Raw genomic sequence first — 15,634 nt, 5'->3', positions numbered from 1 at the left:
TGTAGATACACCGATTTTATTCACAAACAAAAATGTAATCAAATAAGCAATGACTTCTCCTTTTCATCTTTTTAACACAATATGTCAACAAGATAAAAACATGTTTTAGAACATATATTGTACTCTATATATCTAGCATACGTTTATATAAAAATGTCAAGCTTTAAACAAAAAAGATAATATAGAGATATTAACCATGAATATTATTGCAATTCACAATGGATATGTAAATATAAACACTCCACAATAATGATAAATATATCTCAAGCATACATAAAGTCTGTATATATAAGGTATGAAGGTATTTTTAAAAGATTATAAATCTTTATTCCTTTATCTTTACGTATACAATATATTTTTTATAATATTTACTAAGTAATTGTATTTATTTATTTTATCTATCTTAAATGTAATATTGATTAAATATTTTTCAAAAGAAAGTCTAACTTCTAATGCATTTTATTATTTAAAGCTCTTTAATATACAAGTGATTATAAGATGTATTATTGGGCATAATACTAATACATTATATATACAGACTTCAAGTAAACTTTTATCCATCTTTTTACACTTGAACCAAAGCTTACTTTTCAAATATCAATTCCAGAGAAAGAAAAAAAGAAACAAGCACGCCTGTGAAATTCATAACAGTGATAATAATGAAAAACAAAACAAAAAAACAAACAATAATTGGTCCTTTTTGTTAAACACTCTCTAGTTTTTTAGAGAGCTGAGGAAGTACTGTCAAAAATCACGTCTCTTTGAAAAGTGCATGCTCATATTAATCACAAAAATGTCCGTATGAGCATTATGAGTCTTTATGAGTCGGAGTTGCAGTAATTGAGGAAAGCCATCATGAACCCGTCTCCACTGAGTCTAAGGCATCCATCCTGCTGTGGTTCAGGCTGTCGTTGAGGTCGGTTCTTCTAGTACGGATATTGCTTTTGTTTCTTCCCTGCGAAACAAGCGAGCCAAGTGCACAGCAACATGGCGGTGGCGCCGCCCGCCCCGGTGCAGTAATATGCCCAGCCAATCTGACAAGAGCCTGAAGACAAGACCGAGACAAAGAGTGTGGTCATTAGTGTACTTCTGAAAGCTTCAAATGACAAAGACTGAAGGGATCATATGTGTGATGGATGATGCTTATTAAGAAATGGTGTAGAGAAGTATGGTACAAAGTTGTAAAATTTGGCACAGTGATTCAGAGATTGTTAATATCCTTGTTCGACTTCATGCAGCTCTGCGCAGACCGATCGGCGGCTGACTTGAAACAGTGCATGGCGGTTAGAAATTTTGTCCGACTTGATGCAGCGCTGACTCCACGTGACTGTGATGTATGCCATCAAAGTACCGCGAGAGCGATACGAGAGTAGCCGCAGGACTCAGCCAGCGGAGCTTCTCAAGAGCAGCTGCACGAGCTCTGATGATGTCACAGCTGTTCCACGATTCGCCGGATTCAACGCATGACAACGATCACGTGCGTTTCGTGTTTATTCTCACACATTTAGTTCCACTAAAACTCACAAATCAGTTTTCTATAACAGTAAACAGTCTTTTCATGTAGTCGCGATGTTATATTGTGTCATGTTTATCATGTTTATCAAAATAAAACTGATTAAAAAACGTTGACTCCACGTCATTGATTATAGGCTTATTTTGAAATGTATTCTAGTTCAAACAGATGCTGTATGAAGCAGTAAAGTGTTGAATGAACATGTGTCTGAAATATCTGTTTATTTTGCAAATGTTGCATTTATTTCACTTAAGCTGTGGTTAAGCATGCAAACACCACGTGAGCCGTCAGTACGGGAAGCAGAAATTGTCCGACTTCACGTCTCCTTTTGCAGCTCCTCCCCGCCTGCACTAGATTCGTATCTATTCTCGCCGATCGGTTGCATCCAGCCGCAGGCGATGTCGAACACACCTATTACTTTAAACGTCAACAAGAAGTCACGTCACCCGACATCGCTTAGAGCACCTTTAAATGTAGCTCAAATTTTAGTGATTTATTTTATTTGTTTGTTTTTTTTTTTGCTTTTTTTTTGTCTTCAAGAGCCGCTTGTTTGTATGCGCGTGTAAGATAAGAGCTGGTTGGATCGTTCGAGGAAGCTGAACATGCATTTTATGTTGCATTTGTGGTAAGAAGCTCTGTTCTTGCTTGATTTTCTCCCAAGGGATAAAAATCTAGCATTTGCACAAAGCGTGTTTTCCGCTTGAGAAAGTTAGAGGAACTCATGTCGATGCATTCTCAGTTAGGGCTCTGTTATTGCTTGAATAGATACGAATCTAGTGTTTTCATGGAGTGCGTTCAGCTCTCGAAGAAGGTGGAGGAACTCTTTTTGATGCATTCTCAGTAAGGGCTCTGTATTGCTTGATTTTACTCTAGAGAGATAAGAATCTAGCACTTGCACAGAGCGCGTTTAGATCTCAAGGATGCTGAATGCATTTATTGTGAATGCATTCACTGTGGGAAGCTCCACCCATGGCAAGGCAAGGCAAGGTAAGGCAAGGCTATATTCTTCACAACAAGATTTTCCCTTGGTGATTACACTGTGCCTGTGGTGTTCTTCGGATGTCTCCGATGGACCTGATTTTCCCCTAAAATCGGACAGGAGGAGCTCAAGGACTGACTCGCGAGGTAACCCATGCTTGACTCTATCTTGAGGGATGAGAGTCGAGCATCTGCACCTCGCAGGACCACCAAGGACGGTAAGGATCAATCATTGGGATTGTAGACGGAGCATAGGGAGGAGACTAAAGGTAGTCTTTCCTTTTGGGCTTCTCCTGGTATGTTTTTTTCATGTCGTTTCAGGATGCTGCTCTGTAACTGATTGCGACCTGACTGATTTAATGTACTGTAGTATGTCTAATTCTGAGGAATAAGATGCAGAGAGAGTTGAGGCAGGTTTTGTTAATAATCCGCCTCCTCCCCTGTAACTGAATGCGCTCACTGTGAGGTGCCGTGGTGAGGGAGCTCCCCTCTCACTTGAGTTTATTCTTGTAGGATGAAAGTCAAGTGTTGGCTCCTTGCGGTTCAGGCCCCATGTCTGCTGAATCAGCACGTCAGAATGTGGGGTCATAGGTGGGCAAAGTAGAGGTGGATGTTATAAAATAAATCTGTCTCCTCTGCTTAATACCATGGGGCTCATGGCAAGGCATATGTGGAGGCAAGATAGACCCTTTGAAATCCAGGCCTGTGAAACACCATGAAATCCGCCAACGGGACTTAGGATAAACTCTATTATTTCCTGCTCTCATTTGCCTCCCTTTCCTAAAGTAAAGAGTAAGGGTGTACGCTACCCCTTGGATGAGTGGCAATACCGAAGGGAGGTGCTAATTACTGAGGTTTTTACCACCTTGCACGGTCACTTTAGTAGGCCGCTCGACTACAATGGGAAATTCACAAAAGTCCACAAAAGGAGTAAGTTTTGCTAACCTCCCTACCCAACTGTTGTTGGGTCTGGAAGAAGGGATATATGCTCCCATTTGGTGAAGTGCTTATATAGGGATGATCAGTGTTACAAACCAATGAGTAGAGGTGGATAACTAATCCCCCTTGTCCCCCCTTATCAGTGTAGCAGTAGTTCTACTGTATAGTTTAACCATTAACTATAGTGAGTCCTGGAGAAGTGCCTTTACTCAAGTCAGGGTATGAGCTATTCTCCCCTAATCACTCTAGGGTCATTCAAATTTAGTTGATCCTCCCATGCGGTAGGCTGCTACCCAAGAGCACTGTCAAATACTGCTAAGGTATGCCAGACATAGCTGAGCCAATGTTTACATTTACATTTATTAGCAAAGCGACTTACAATTGCTATATTTGTCAGAGATCGCACGCCTCTGGAGCAACTAGGGGTTAAGTGTCTTGCTCAAGTGTCTTGTCTCACAGTGGATTCGAACCTGGGTCTCTCGCACCAAAGGCATGTGTCTTATCCACTACGCCATCACCACCCAATGTTGAGTATTTTCCTTTTAGAGCCCTGCTCTTGAGGCCATATTGGGCTGAGGCATGTCCCGCAAGGGAGAGAGAGGAAGGTCCCTTGCTGTTGAGCATAGTAGCTTTCCTACTGGGGATCTTTCCTTGTATATTGGCTCAGGGATCAGTGCTACTATATGAGTCACATGGGCACTGACAGATTTTTGTCTCTGGCTGGGTAGTCTGTAAAGTCAATTCATACTATGCCCTCTATGTTTGTGCATATTCACAGTCTAGTAAGGCAGGCATTAATGGTAAATGGACTGCATTTATATAACGCTTTCACAGACCCAATGGCCACCAAAGCGCTTTGCCTCACATTCACTCACTCACACACTGACGGCGGTGTCAGCCATGCAAGGCGCCATCCAGCTTGTCGGGGAGCAGCTGGGGTTAGGTCTCTTGCTCACGGACACCTCGACACTTGGTAAGGTCGAACCAGGGATTGAACCACCAACCTTCTGGTTTGTAGACAACCTACATGAACCACTAAGCCCACTAATAGTGGGTATTGGTTCCCCGTAGCGCCAATACTAGATGCAGCAGTGAATTTCCACTTTGAAAGGAAACGTTTTACACCGTGTCCCAACCAGATGTGATGCGATTCCAGCGACGAGCGATTTTTCTGTCCACACCAGACGTGACGCGACTATGAGATGTGACAAAATGACTCAAAAACCACAGTCAATCAGAACAGAAGGGTTACTAACACAATCTTTGTCATAGAATACACTTGTTTGTTCACAGTTTGAACGTTCTTATTTCCATTCGTTTAATTTCAAGATCTGAGGTGAATCCATTGTTGCTTTTCGAACGACTACAAAGCTGGGAGCACTAAATGATATTCAAAGTCGCAATACATGCTTTTAACATTAAATAAAGTACATAAACATTACCTGAGAGGACCATTGCCATACTTTGTGTTGATGTTCGACCCGCAATGTCGCAGGAAAATAAAAACCGCTTCTAAAATAGAATCGTTGTGTGAATCAGTCACGTCTGGTTAGGACAAAACCTCTAATCGTGTATCGCAGTGTAGCATCTGGTTAGGACACGTTGTTAGGTTGCAACCCGGTTCCATGAGAAGGGGAACAGGATGCTGCATCTTATTGCAACACCTCGGGCCTGCATGCACGTCTTCCCTCAGATAAAAGTTGACGATGCGTAACTCAGCCGCCCTTTTATACTCATAACTCATCCTCAGACACTGGTCTTGTGATGGTGTTCCCCATTCCATCACTATAAAACACAGCATATTCTTCCCCTTCTCAGGGAACCGGGTTGCAAGACATCTTAGTTTTTAGTTTTAATTTAGTTTATTTTAGTACTTAATGTTGGTAATGAAAACTGCCTTGGCAATAGCTGAACTTTTTACAAATATTTTATTTCAAGTATAAGGGAAATGTTTTTTATTTATTTTTTTATTTTTTATATGGTTTTAGTTTTAGTTTTAGTCTATTAAAAAAGTACATCTAGGCTCAACATATAAAGTTTTTAGCATTCATGCCAAAGTAAAATGAATGTAGCTTCTAAAACCAGTGAAGTGTTGAATATTTTATCAGTACAAATGAAGCTGCTAATTAAAGGCAGAAAAACAGTGGCATCAAAATGATGATTAATTACATAAAATGGAGAGTGCCATGCAGTTATTTGCATTTATATAAGTTCAAGGGCATTCACGCTAAACATAGCATCAGACCGATGGGAATAAAACAGACTACGGCTGCTTTGTGGATCAGCAGGCAATTCAAATTACAAAATGAACAGAAAAGACCAGATTCTATAACTTAAAAGAAATGAAGACAGAAAGCAAGACCCTGAGGCATTCATTAAGGACTGTTACAGGTTACCTAGGTACATCAAAGGACCAAAACCTCATTTATCACATTTAAAGCAACACTCATAGGGAGACAGACAAAACTTCTGGGCCACATTTGTCGGTTGCCCCATTGCGGCAAATATTTCAAACAACTTTGACGCATTTGCCCTTTGCTTTCATATCATGTGCTGCCTTTAAAATGGTAAAACTCCCCAGAGTGAGAGCAGACAACCTCAGGAAAGAAATATTCTCAATATAACTCAATCTTTTGAGCCAGACCCACTTGATGTTACACTATAATGCAGCTTCTTACTTTGAAATCATGCAGCCACTCTTCATTTCACTCTTAATAGCTGTTGCAATAGCAACTCCATATTGTTTTTTTATTATGAAAAATATTCCTTCTGACAAACAGCCGAGGTCTGGGAGTTTCTTAATGCAGACACAGTCTGTCATTTGTATCATAGTTCGGGCGCTGAATGCTAAACAAGCTCTCTACAAGTCTGTGTACTTGAATCAACGGTCATTTGCACTCTATCCTTTTTTATGTTCCCAGTCTCAAGGTGACTCATAGTTTATTGCAGCATGTAGTGCTGTTGAATTGCTCTAACTATCGCTCATACTTTGAACGTGAATGATCGCTCAAAACTATGCGGCTTGTTGAAGAGAGCTCTGCTGCTACTGTTTAAAGCAATTGAATGCACAATTTGAATCTGATGGATGATAAAACAGGCAGCACATTTTTGAGTGAACTATACCTTGTGAAAAAGAATTGCACTTAATTAAATATCTAATATGCACTTGTAGTGTAGGCCTACTTCAAATGTTTTATTAATTTAGTCACATTTTTTTTTAATTTCAAGTATATATTAAAAAAAAATCGGTAACACTTTAGAATACGGTTCCTTCGTTAATGAATAACTACACAAGAACCAATGAGTAGCACAATATTAACAATCTAGTAACTATTATTAACTAACAAGAAACTCTGATTAACGAACTAGTAAGTAATAGCGCACAGACGAAAGTGGTAGTTCACTATTAACTAATCAATAACTACTATTTTTTTAATACTTCCCAGAGAACTACTGAAAAAGTTTATTAACAATCTAGTAACTACTATTAACTAAAATAAACTCTTATTAACGAATTAGTAAGTAATAGCGCACAGATTTACTAATTATTTGGATTCGTATTATAAAGTGAAGATCATTGGAACTAACTAGTAATGACTCAAGTGTTACTAAAGAGATTTTCTAAAAGTATACTAAAGTTCACCAAAAATCTCAAACGTTTGCACAAATCATGACTAGATCATGTAGTAACACTTGAGTAATTACTAGTTAGTTCCAATGATCTTCACTTTATAATACGAATCCAAATAATTAGTAATTCCCACAGAAGTATCTAGTAACATTTTCATCTGTGAGCTATTACTTACTAATTTGTGAATAAGAGTTTCTTTTAGTTAATAGTAGTTACTAGTTATTATTAATAAACTTTTTCAGTAATTCTCTGGGAAGTATTAAAAAAATAGTAGTTATTGATTACTTAATAGTGAACTACCACTTTCGTCTGTGCGCTATTACTTACTAGTTCGTTAATCAGAGTTTCTTGTTAGTTAATGATAGTTACTAGATTGTTAATATTGTGTTACTCATTAGTTCTTGTGTAGTTATTCATTAACGAAGGAACCGTATTCTAAAGTGTTACCAAAAAATCTTACAGATAATATAATATTAATTAAATAAAAGGCCACTTAAGCGTACTTTAAGAGAGTACACTTTCAAGACTGTTCCTTAACCCTCTTAAGTACGCTTTTAAAAAGTATACTTAAAAACTTTACTTTCAAATACATTTTAAAACTATGGCCTGGTTTCACAGAGAGGGCTTAGATTAAGCCAGGATTAGGCCTTAGTTCAATTGAGACATTTAAGTAGCTTTTAGAAACGTGCCTTAGAAAAAACGTTACCGCTGTGCATCTTGAGATAAAACAATGAAACTGACATATTTTAAGATGTCTCAGTGTAAGTTGTGTTCAGTTAAAATAGCTCAAACATGCATTGTACTCTAGGACTAGGCTTAAGCCTTGACTGTGAAACTGAGGAATTATGTTCTAAAATAATATTTTGTCATGCTTATAAGTACACTTATTTTAATGTGTTGAACATACTAAAGCACATGTAAATTACTTGATTAACAATTTAAAATGATACTTTAACCATGTTTCAAAGCCAATAGAAGTAATTGTAAAATGTACTACTTAAGTTGTAGTTGGCAAAAAAGAACTCTAAATGTATATACTGCAGTTAGTTGAAATTTAAACTAATAGATTTCAATTTTATTGCAGTGTAGTATGCAGTTAACAACATTACATTTAGTCTGCACTTTTAAAAAGTGCATTCCTTCTTTTGTACCCTCTTTTTTTACAAGGGATCTCTTTAAAGCTACACTGTGTAACTCTTTTAGTTTATTCTTAGCTAAAAACACTTAGTCCTTTCAAAAATATATGTGCTCATTAATGAATATTTACTTCGTTCAAGTAATAAAGTATATAATATGCCATTGAAAATAAATATGGGTTCTAATGTCAGTCGCCATGTTGACCCTCCATCTTGAAAGTACATTAGCCAAAGAGGGACACACCCGTTAATTCAAGCTTCGCCTTTCACGTTTACATTTGAGTTAACACTCATGGGCGAGGTCGAACTGGAAGCCATGTTAAACTTGGACTACATTGGCCACCGTAGGAGTTAAAACGAAATCGGAATTGAGAGAAACAGAAACTAATATTCACTGGATGATCATATACCTTTTCACCGCTAGATGAGGGTAAAAACCACACAGTGTAGCTTTAAGCAAGGTCAATTGTTGGACATAGTGCATTAATAGTTCAATGCTATCACTGTGTAAATAATGTAGATGTTTGAAGATGTATATAAAGTTCACAGTGAAGGTGACATGAGGACGTACCAAGTTCAAACTGATCTGAGCTGTTGTTACACGTCTGTCGGACCTCCTCACTGTCCCACCCGAGAGGATACAGAGCACAGCCTGAACCGATGAGCAGACCTGCAGAAACAGACACAACAAGACATGAATGACGTTACTCATGTCATGTATAATAGACTAAACACATGCACACAATCATTAGTGGCATTTGCTATGAGCATACGATTTGCTAAGGTTTTTCAAAGTACCAGCCCTAAGTTGTGATACCTCAAATCAAAAAACATGTGCTAATCATTTCCTAAGTGATGCAGACTTACAAAAAAATCACATTGACTTAAAGTAAGCAGCCACCTAGAACAACTCCGAACACCTAAACAAGCAGTTAACTAATGTTTACTAGTGGGACCTTATTGTAGTGTCATCAAATATTCTAATACATATTCTATTGTTACTGTGCAGAAGGAAAGAAGATTATATTTTTGCAGCAATTTATTGATGAATCCAAACAAATAAAATCCAAACAGGGAAGACAATATTCCAAACTACAGCAAACACTATAATCCAACAGGGACCGGAAACGCAACAGCTTAACAAAAACATGTAAAGAAATAAACTAACAAATAACGATATTATGTACTCTGGGTAAGAAGGGGCTTGACAAGGCACAGGCGATAGAACATTTCTTCCCTCATTTCTTAGTTATCTAATTGTTGACTAGTATATTCTTGGGTGATGTTTTAGACATCTATTAGAATATTAGTCTATTGCCTTGTTTTAGCCTAGGCATCTGGGCTGTGTTTGGACGGCTATTAGATGCAAAATTGTCTAAAAAAAATTCTTTTAGACACAAAATTGCTTGCTAGGTTGCGTTACTTATTCGAAAAAAAGTAACTCAGATTTTTTGTTTAAATTTAAAAGTAATGCATTACATTACTAGTTGCTTAAAAGTAATCTGATTACATTACTTGTAGTCCGTTACACTAACACGGATGCATCGCTACTAAAACTGTCCTCTATCAACTATTTTTGCAATAAAATAGAATATACAAATACAATACAATAACAAAAGTATATGAACAGAACACATAACAAATTTAGCCTCAATATTTGACCTATCAGCACGGACAAAACTGTGGCATTTACCTCTGACATCCGTTGTAATGTGTAAAGGCCATACACCGACCACATCTACAACGACTACAACAACAACTACAGTACTGCGGTCATCTCCTGCACATCCATGCTTGTTCCATCTGTTATGCTATGAGGCAATTGTGAGTTTGTTATGTTCAGAAATATTTGAAAATCTGATAATGTTTAGTGTATGGAACCCAGTGTATGATATCTAGTGTTCTAAAATCTGTTCAAATTTTAAAATATATGTAGTGTATTCCTTCGGAAGCCCTGAACCGCAACCTAAAAAAAAAATAAAAAATCTGTAAAAAACAAACAAGCATTTCGAGATTAAAGTCGAAAAATTCAGAGATTAAAGTCGAAACATTTCGAGATTAAAGTCGGAACAATTCGAAATTAAAGTCGAAACATTTCGAGATTAAAGTCGAAACATTTCGAGATTAAAGTCAAAACAATTCGAAATTAAAGTCGAAACAATTCGAGGTTAAAGTTGAAACATTTTGAGATTAAAGTGGAAACATTTCGAGATTAAAGTCGAAACATTTCGAGATTAAAGTCGGAACAATTCGAAATTAAAGTCGAAACATTTCAAGATTAAAGTCGAAACATTTCGAGATTAAAGTCAAAACAATTCAAAATTAAAGTCGAAACAATTCGAGGTTAAAGTTGAAACATTTTGATATTAAAGTGGAAACAATTCGAGATTAAAGTTGAAACATTTCGAGATTAAATTCGAAACATTTCGAGATGAGATCAAAGTCGAAAAATTTTGAGATTAAAGTTGAAATATTTTGAGATGAAAGTCGAAACATTTCGAGATTAAAGTCTAAACATTTCGAGATTAAAGTCGAAACATTTCAAGATTAAAGTCGAAAAATTTTGAGATTAAAGTTGAAATATTTTGAGATTAAAGTCGAAACATTTCGAGATTAAAGTCGAAACATTTCGAGATTAAAGTCGAAACATTTCGAGACTAAAGTCGAAACAATTCGAGATTAAAGTCGAAACATTTCGAGATTAAAGTCGAAACATTTCGAGATTAAAGTCGAAACATTTCAAGATTAAAGTCGAAAAATTGTGTTCGAAAACAGTGTTCACTAGACAAGCACAAAAACACCTCAGAAACTCTGCCACTTGCACGTGTGTACAACGTGCGCTCTGAGCTAGTGGACGTGCACTTTTATGAATGCACACACTTCTATGGAAGACTGTATTATCGTATTTGACTTTAGTCTTGAAATATTTCGACTTTAATCTCGAAATGCTAGAGATTTTTTTTTATGTTGCGGTTCAGGGCTTCCGTATATTCCAGCCTTTGGTGACAAAATAAATAAATAAATCATCCTACAAGTATCACACCAAAAATGGACTGGGGTCAGTTGAACCCCTGCTGAAACTATGGGCCGAGGCCTGGTCCCCAGTGCCACAGGAAGATAGTGCCACTTTTTCCGAAATTTCATGAGCCGGGGTCTCGACACAGAGTTCCCCTAAATCCAGCAGCTCTGTCTCTGGATAGATACTGGCCTTCTGGTCTTCTGCTAAGGGGGTTCTCTATCACATTAGCTTAATCCTTTTCAATTCGCCCCTCACATGCCTATCAGTTTTAGTGAGGCAGGAGAGAGAGAGAAAGAGAGAGAGAGAGAGAGGCGTGATGATTAACCCCCATCACACCACACACACTTACTGCGGTGGGCTGAGATAACAGACAGTAATTCATCTATGCTGTACACAGTTTGAGCGAGGTGAGAGATGTCCTTACACACACACACACACACAAACACAAGCACACTGATAATCAAATTCTCTGTGCTGCTCATTTTTAATATGTGTTCAGACGTTGAGATATTAATCAGGACTTGAGAAAGGAAATCATAAAAGCCCACCGGAATGTATATTAAGATATCATCACAATGTGCTTTGACATTTGGAGGTGCAAATTATTAATGTCTCATTGATGCCTGTGTTTTTTAAAGACAAGGCTCTAAATGAAACTATTTCACACCCTCAAAAATGCATAAGTTGCAAGATAAAGATGGAAGCTTCTCATACTCTTGATTTAATCTCAAAGCAGTTTTATATGGCTCGTAATACCTTTGTAAATGTAGCAGACCTACTGATGCACGATATTTTTGACAAAAATATAACTCATACTTTTGATGAATGATGCATAAAATCATGCAACTTGAGAAGAACGATAAAACTGGCAGTTCAAAATATAGAGGGATCAAAAGCTTGATTTTTTTTTATACATTTATTTTATTTTATATGTCTGTGTAGTTTTTAATAATTTTACTTTTCATTTTATTTTTAGTTGTTAGTCATTTTAGTACCAGCTAAACTAAATGAAAATGAGAAGAGTGGACTTGGCAACTAGCTGAAGGTTTTAATTTATTACAACATGTTTTTGATATTTACACCTGTTCACAATTCTCTTTTGTGTCAAATCTGCGAAGAACAGATACAGTTGCTTCACATCACATTTATATGAATATATATATATATATATACAACATTTTTTATTATTTTTTTTTTATATATATCTTGTATATGTATTTCAAAGACCAATAAAGCTTTGGTTATGTGGCTATACAATTTAATAGTCTTTCCTTCACTATTGTGACATATATCTGAGTGAAACTGTCATTATCAAGTGGCTTCTCGAACAAGAACAAATGAAGGGCGGGACTTGATTTTGTCCGTTGAGAACTGATTGGATGGTTGGGATTTGCTATCGGTGGATGTGAGTGACAGGTGGCCCCGCCCTCACACCAGTAAACACATCATCAGAGAAGAGAAGAGATGAGCTGCAAGAGCAAAGGGAAGTTATTTTGATTAAAGATTATGAGGGTCCATTAATTATTATTATTTTTTTAACTAATGATGTGCACAGATAAATAATTTATAATAAATACTGCAATATTCCATTAAAAATAAGAAGTGCCTTTGATCTCACAGTAAGTTTAAGAACAAATTATTAGGATTTTTTTTTTGCCAAATATGTAACTGTAACCCTGTTCTCAAGAACACTGAGACTTGTGTGCATGCCACATTACCACTCAGTCCACATTAGTAACAACCAACAACAGCATATAGCATGAGTTTGAGTTTTAGTACCACTTAAAGGGGTCATGAACTGGCTTTTTAAATTTTATTATATTATTGTCTGAGGTCAACTTATGACGTTCGATTGGTTTTTGCATTCAAAAACATCAAAATGAATAAGTAATCGCCTATTTTCTACCCTAGTTTTGAGCCTAACTGAAAAACGCTCGGTTTTTATGGGCGTCTCGCACTGAAGACTTGGAAGTAAACGCCCACTGCTGTGAGTGGATAACAGTTTTGCATATTATAATGAGTTTCGACTCACCCGTCGATGCACTTGGGGGAAATTGTTTTGAAAACGTCCAATGTTGTAAAATGGCAACCGGAATGATTCGCCCATACATGTTCGACCCAGAGTCCGTGTGCTGCACAATTCCTGTCAGATTCAGTATAGACGGCACAGCACCTTTCTTTAGTCTTAATCGATCTGCAAATCCAGTCTTGTTTACAAAACAATCCTCAGTGAAATGAAGCGAACAGACGACGATGTTTTACCTCATCAGCTGGAACGTCATTAAAAGTAAAGTTTATCCATGCAGTCCTATTGGAATCCAGAGAAGGCTTATGCTTATGCACAATATTCTGTATTGCTCGGTAGCTCGATCCGGTTTGTCACCATGAGGTAGGAATCTATGTTATTTAGCTATGCGTGTAACGCATGAATCGGTGGGCGGGGCTAAACCGGCCACGTTGATCTTCTTCTTCCTCTTTGACGTCATAGTTCCACTTTGAAAAACGAGTCGTTTGCTGAGGCTGGTGTCAAAAAGCTTTTATTGGACTAACAAGGACGTTTTCAGTTCTGAAACTTACAGGATATTCTCATAGTAGATTCAAGGAAAATTTGATTTCTCAGTTCATCACTCCTTTAAATTTCAGTGCATCTCCTTTAAGTGTTCATCATGAAAAATCATCCAAAAGAAAGCCAAGCTTGTAGATTTTACATTTACTGCCACTAAAAGTTTTAGCGCAGCTAAAATCTCTTTTTTAAAAGTTTGCATTATATAATCATCTCAACAGCAGAGGCACAAATGTGTTTGCCAGCAGCCCATGTTGTGACGCTAATCTATTCCTGCTGAATATTAAACAAAATCATAAATTCTCTTTCAAGTCGTCAGTAATGTCAAGAGATAAAGAGGCGTGAAATCAGCTTGAAATGCCCAGCAGCGCTCAAAAGTAAAAACAAAAAGGGGTACAGCCTCCACCGTCCTAAAAAATAAATGAATGCAGCATAAGGGATTTTTAGGTCTTAATTAATCATAAAGTGGGTGTTGTCCTCATTTTAACACTGAGAGACATATATAACACTAATGCAGCTAATTAGCATAGTCATAAAATGGGTGTTTCTGTTATCCATCCTACATTTTATTTGTATTTATAAAACGTATTTGAGGTTAAAAAGTGAGCAAAAAAAAAAAAAATCCAATTATTATGTTCCGATTTATTATTTTTATTCACTTGGGAAAATAGCCTGTTCTTCTCATCCTATTCCTCGGCTGTAGCAGGATGCCAAGGAGAAACGGAGAAAAGGTTTCATTGCCTGTTGATCAAAGTTTTGTTCTTGTCTTTTATCTTTTCATTTTTTTCTCTTTGTTCGTGCACTTCAGTCATGCAATCAGTCAGGAATTGTCTTCCATTGCAAAAATGTTAATGATGCATATTACTTATTGATTCAAACGAGAACGTGTGACAAATAATGATGGTGTTCCTGTGCGAACTCTCCACGGGAGATGGAGGGGAGGCAACATGGCTAATCATCTCAAGATCTGAGGTGGGAAACCACAAGAAAAAAAAAACTGCACTAAAACTAAAACAGCAGGTTTATTTTGTACCTGCTAACTGACGTACATTGGATAAGAATGTGCATGAACTTAAATGGGATTTCAAAAATAACCTGGCAAGTTATTTTTAAATATGTCCTATACCTGACAAGAGAAAACAGAGAAAAAAGACTGTTGTTTTCCCTTTTGCCAAACAGGTAGGAAAACTACACTACCCATAATGCACTGGGCATGTTGCTGTACAAGGCCACTCCCACCAGTCTGCTATGGATACACTTATCAGAGTCAAATACCACCTTGCTTTTGGAAATACTTCTTAGCAGACTTTTAGTCATAATGGTGTTGACTTGTGTTGTAGATGCAATGAATTTCTTTCCCCAGCTAAACCAACGCATTCTCATCCCAAGGCATCATATACTGACGTTTTTGCCAATGCGTAGACATCCAACGCACATGGCACCCTTTAGCATCAATATAACACGCTTCAGTTATGGGTAGGTTTAGTTCTGGGGTAGGTTTAGGGTTAGACCACTAGGAGGCGCCTTCTGGCCCACATATATCTGCGTCTCATATTGACGCTAAGGCCGTGTGTCCACCAAAGCGTTTTTCCACGCGCCTGGCATATGTTTTCAATTGATTTCAATGGGAGCGCCGCGTTTTTTAAACGCCATGAGCGAACCGAGGCGCTGAGCGTTTCTTTTCACGCTGAAGCGCCGAGCGCCCGGCATTTTTACTGGTCGCTGGGAGTTGAAAAATGTTCAACTTTGGATAAAACGCAGCGCTCATCACTGTCACTTTTTACCCAGCCGTCCAATCACAGTGGAGGAGGGGCGGGACTAATACCACACCGACCAACTGTCAACATTCTGGTTA

At 37.5% G+C, this 15,634-nt stretch overlaps 1 protein-coding gene across 1 annotated transcript in view; it reads right to left on the bottom strand.

Annotated features, from left to right (window-relative positions):
• LOC120470621 (LHFPL tetraspan subfamily member 6 protein) overlaps positions 1–15,634 on the bottom strand; it is a 104,776-nt gene continuing 89,142 nt past the window's right edge. The window contains exons 3-4 of the mRNA XM_039660210.2: positions 8,769–8,867; positions 1–1,045 (exon numbers count right to left, since the gene is read on the bottom strand). Of these exons, the coding sequence (XP_039516144.1) occupies positions 927–1,045; positions 8,769–8,867 (218 nt within the window). The 3' untranslated portion in view covers positions 1–926. The remainder of the gene's footprint in view (positions 1,046–8,768; positions 8,868–15,634) is intronic.

This window comes from Pimephales promelas, chromosome 16 (genome assembly GCF_988280905.1).
Source record: "Pimephales promelas chromosome 16, fPimPro1.hap1.1, whole genome shotgun sequence".
Classification (NCBI taxonomy): domain Eukaryota; kingdom Metazoa; phylum Chordata; class Actinopteri; order Cypriniformes; family Leuciscidae; genus Pimephales; species Pimephales promelas.
The sequence above is the reverse complement of the archived record's forward strand: the minus strand, read 5'-3'. Positions and strand labels throughout refer to the sequence as shown.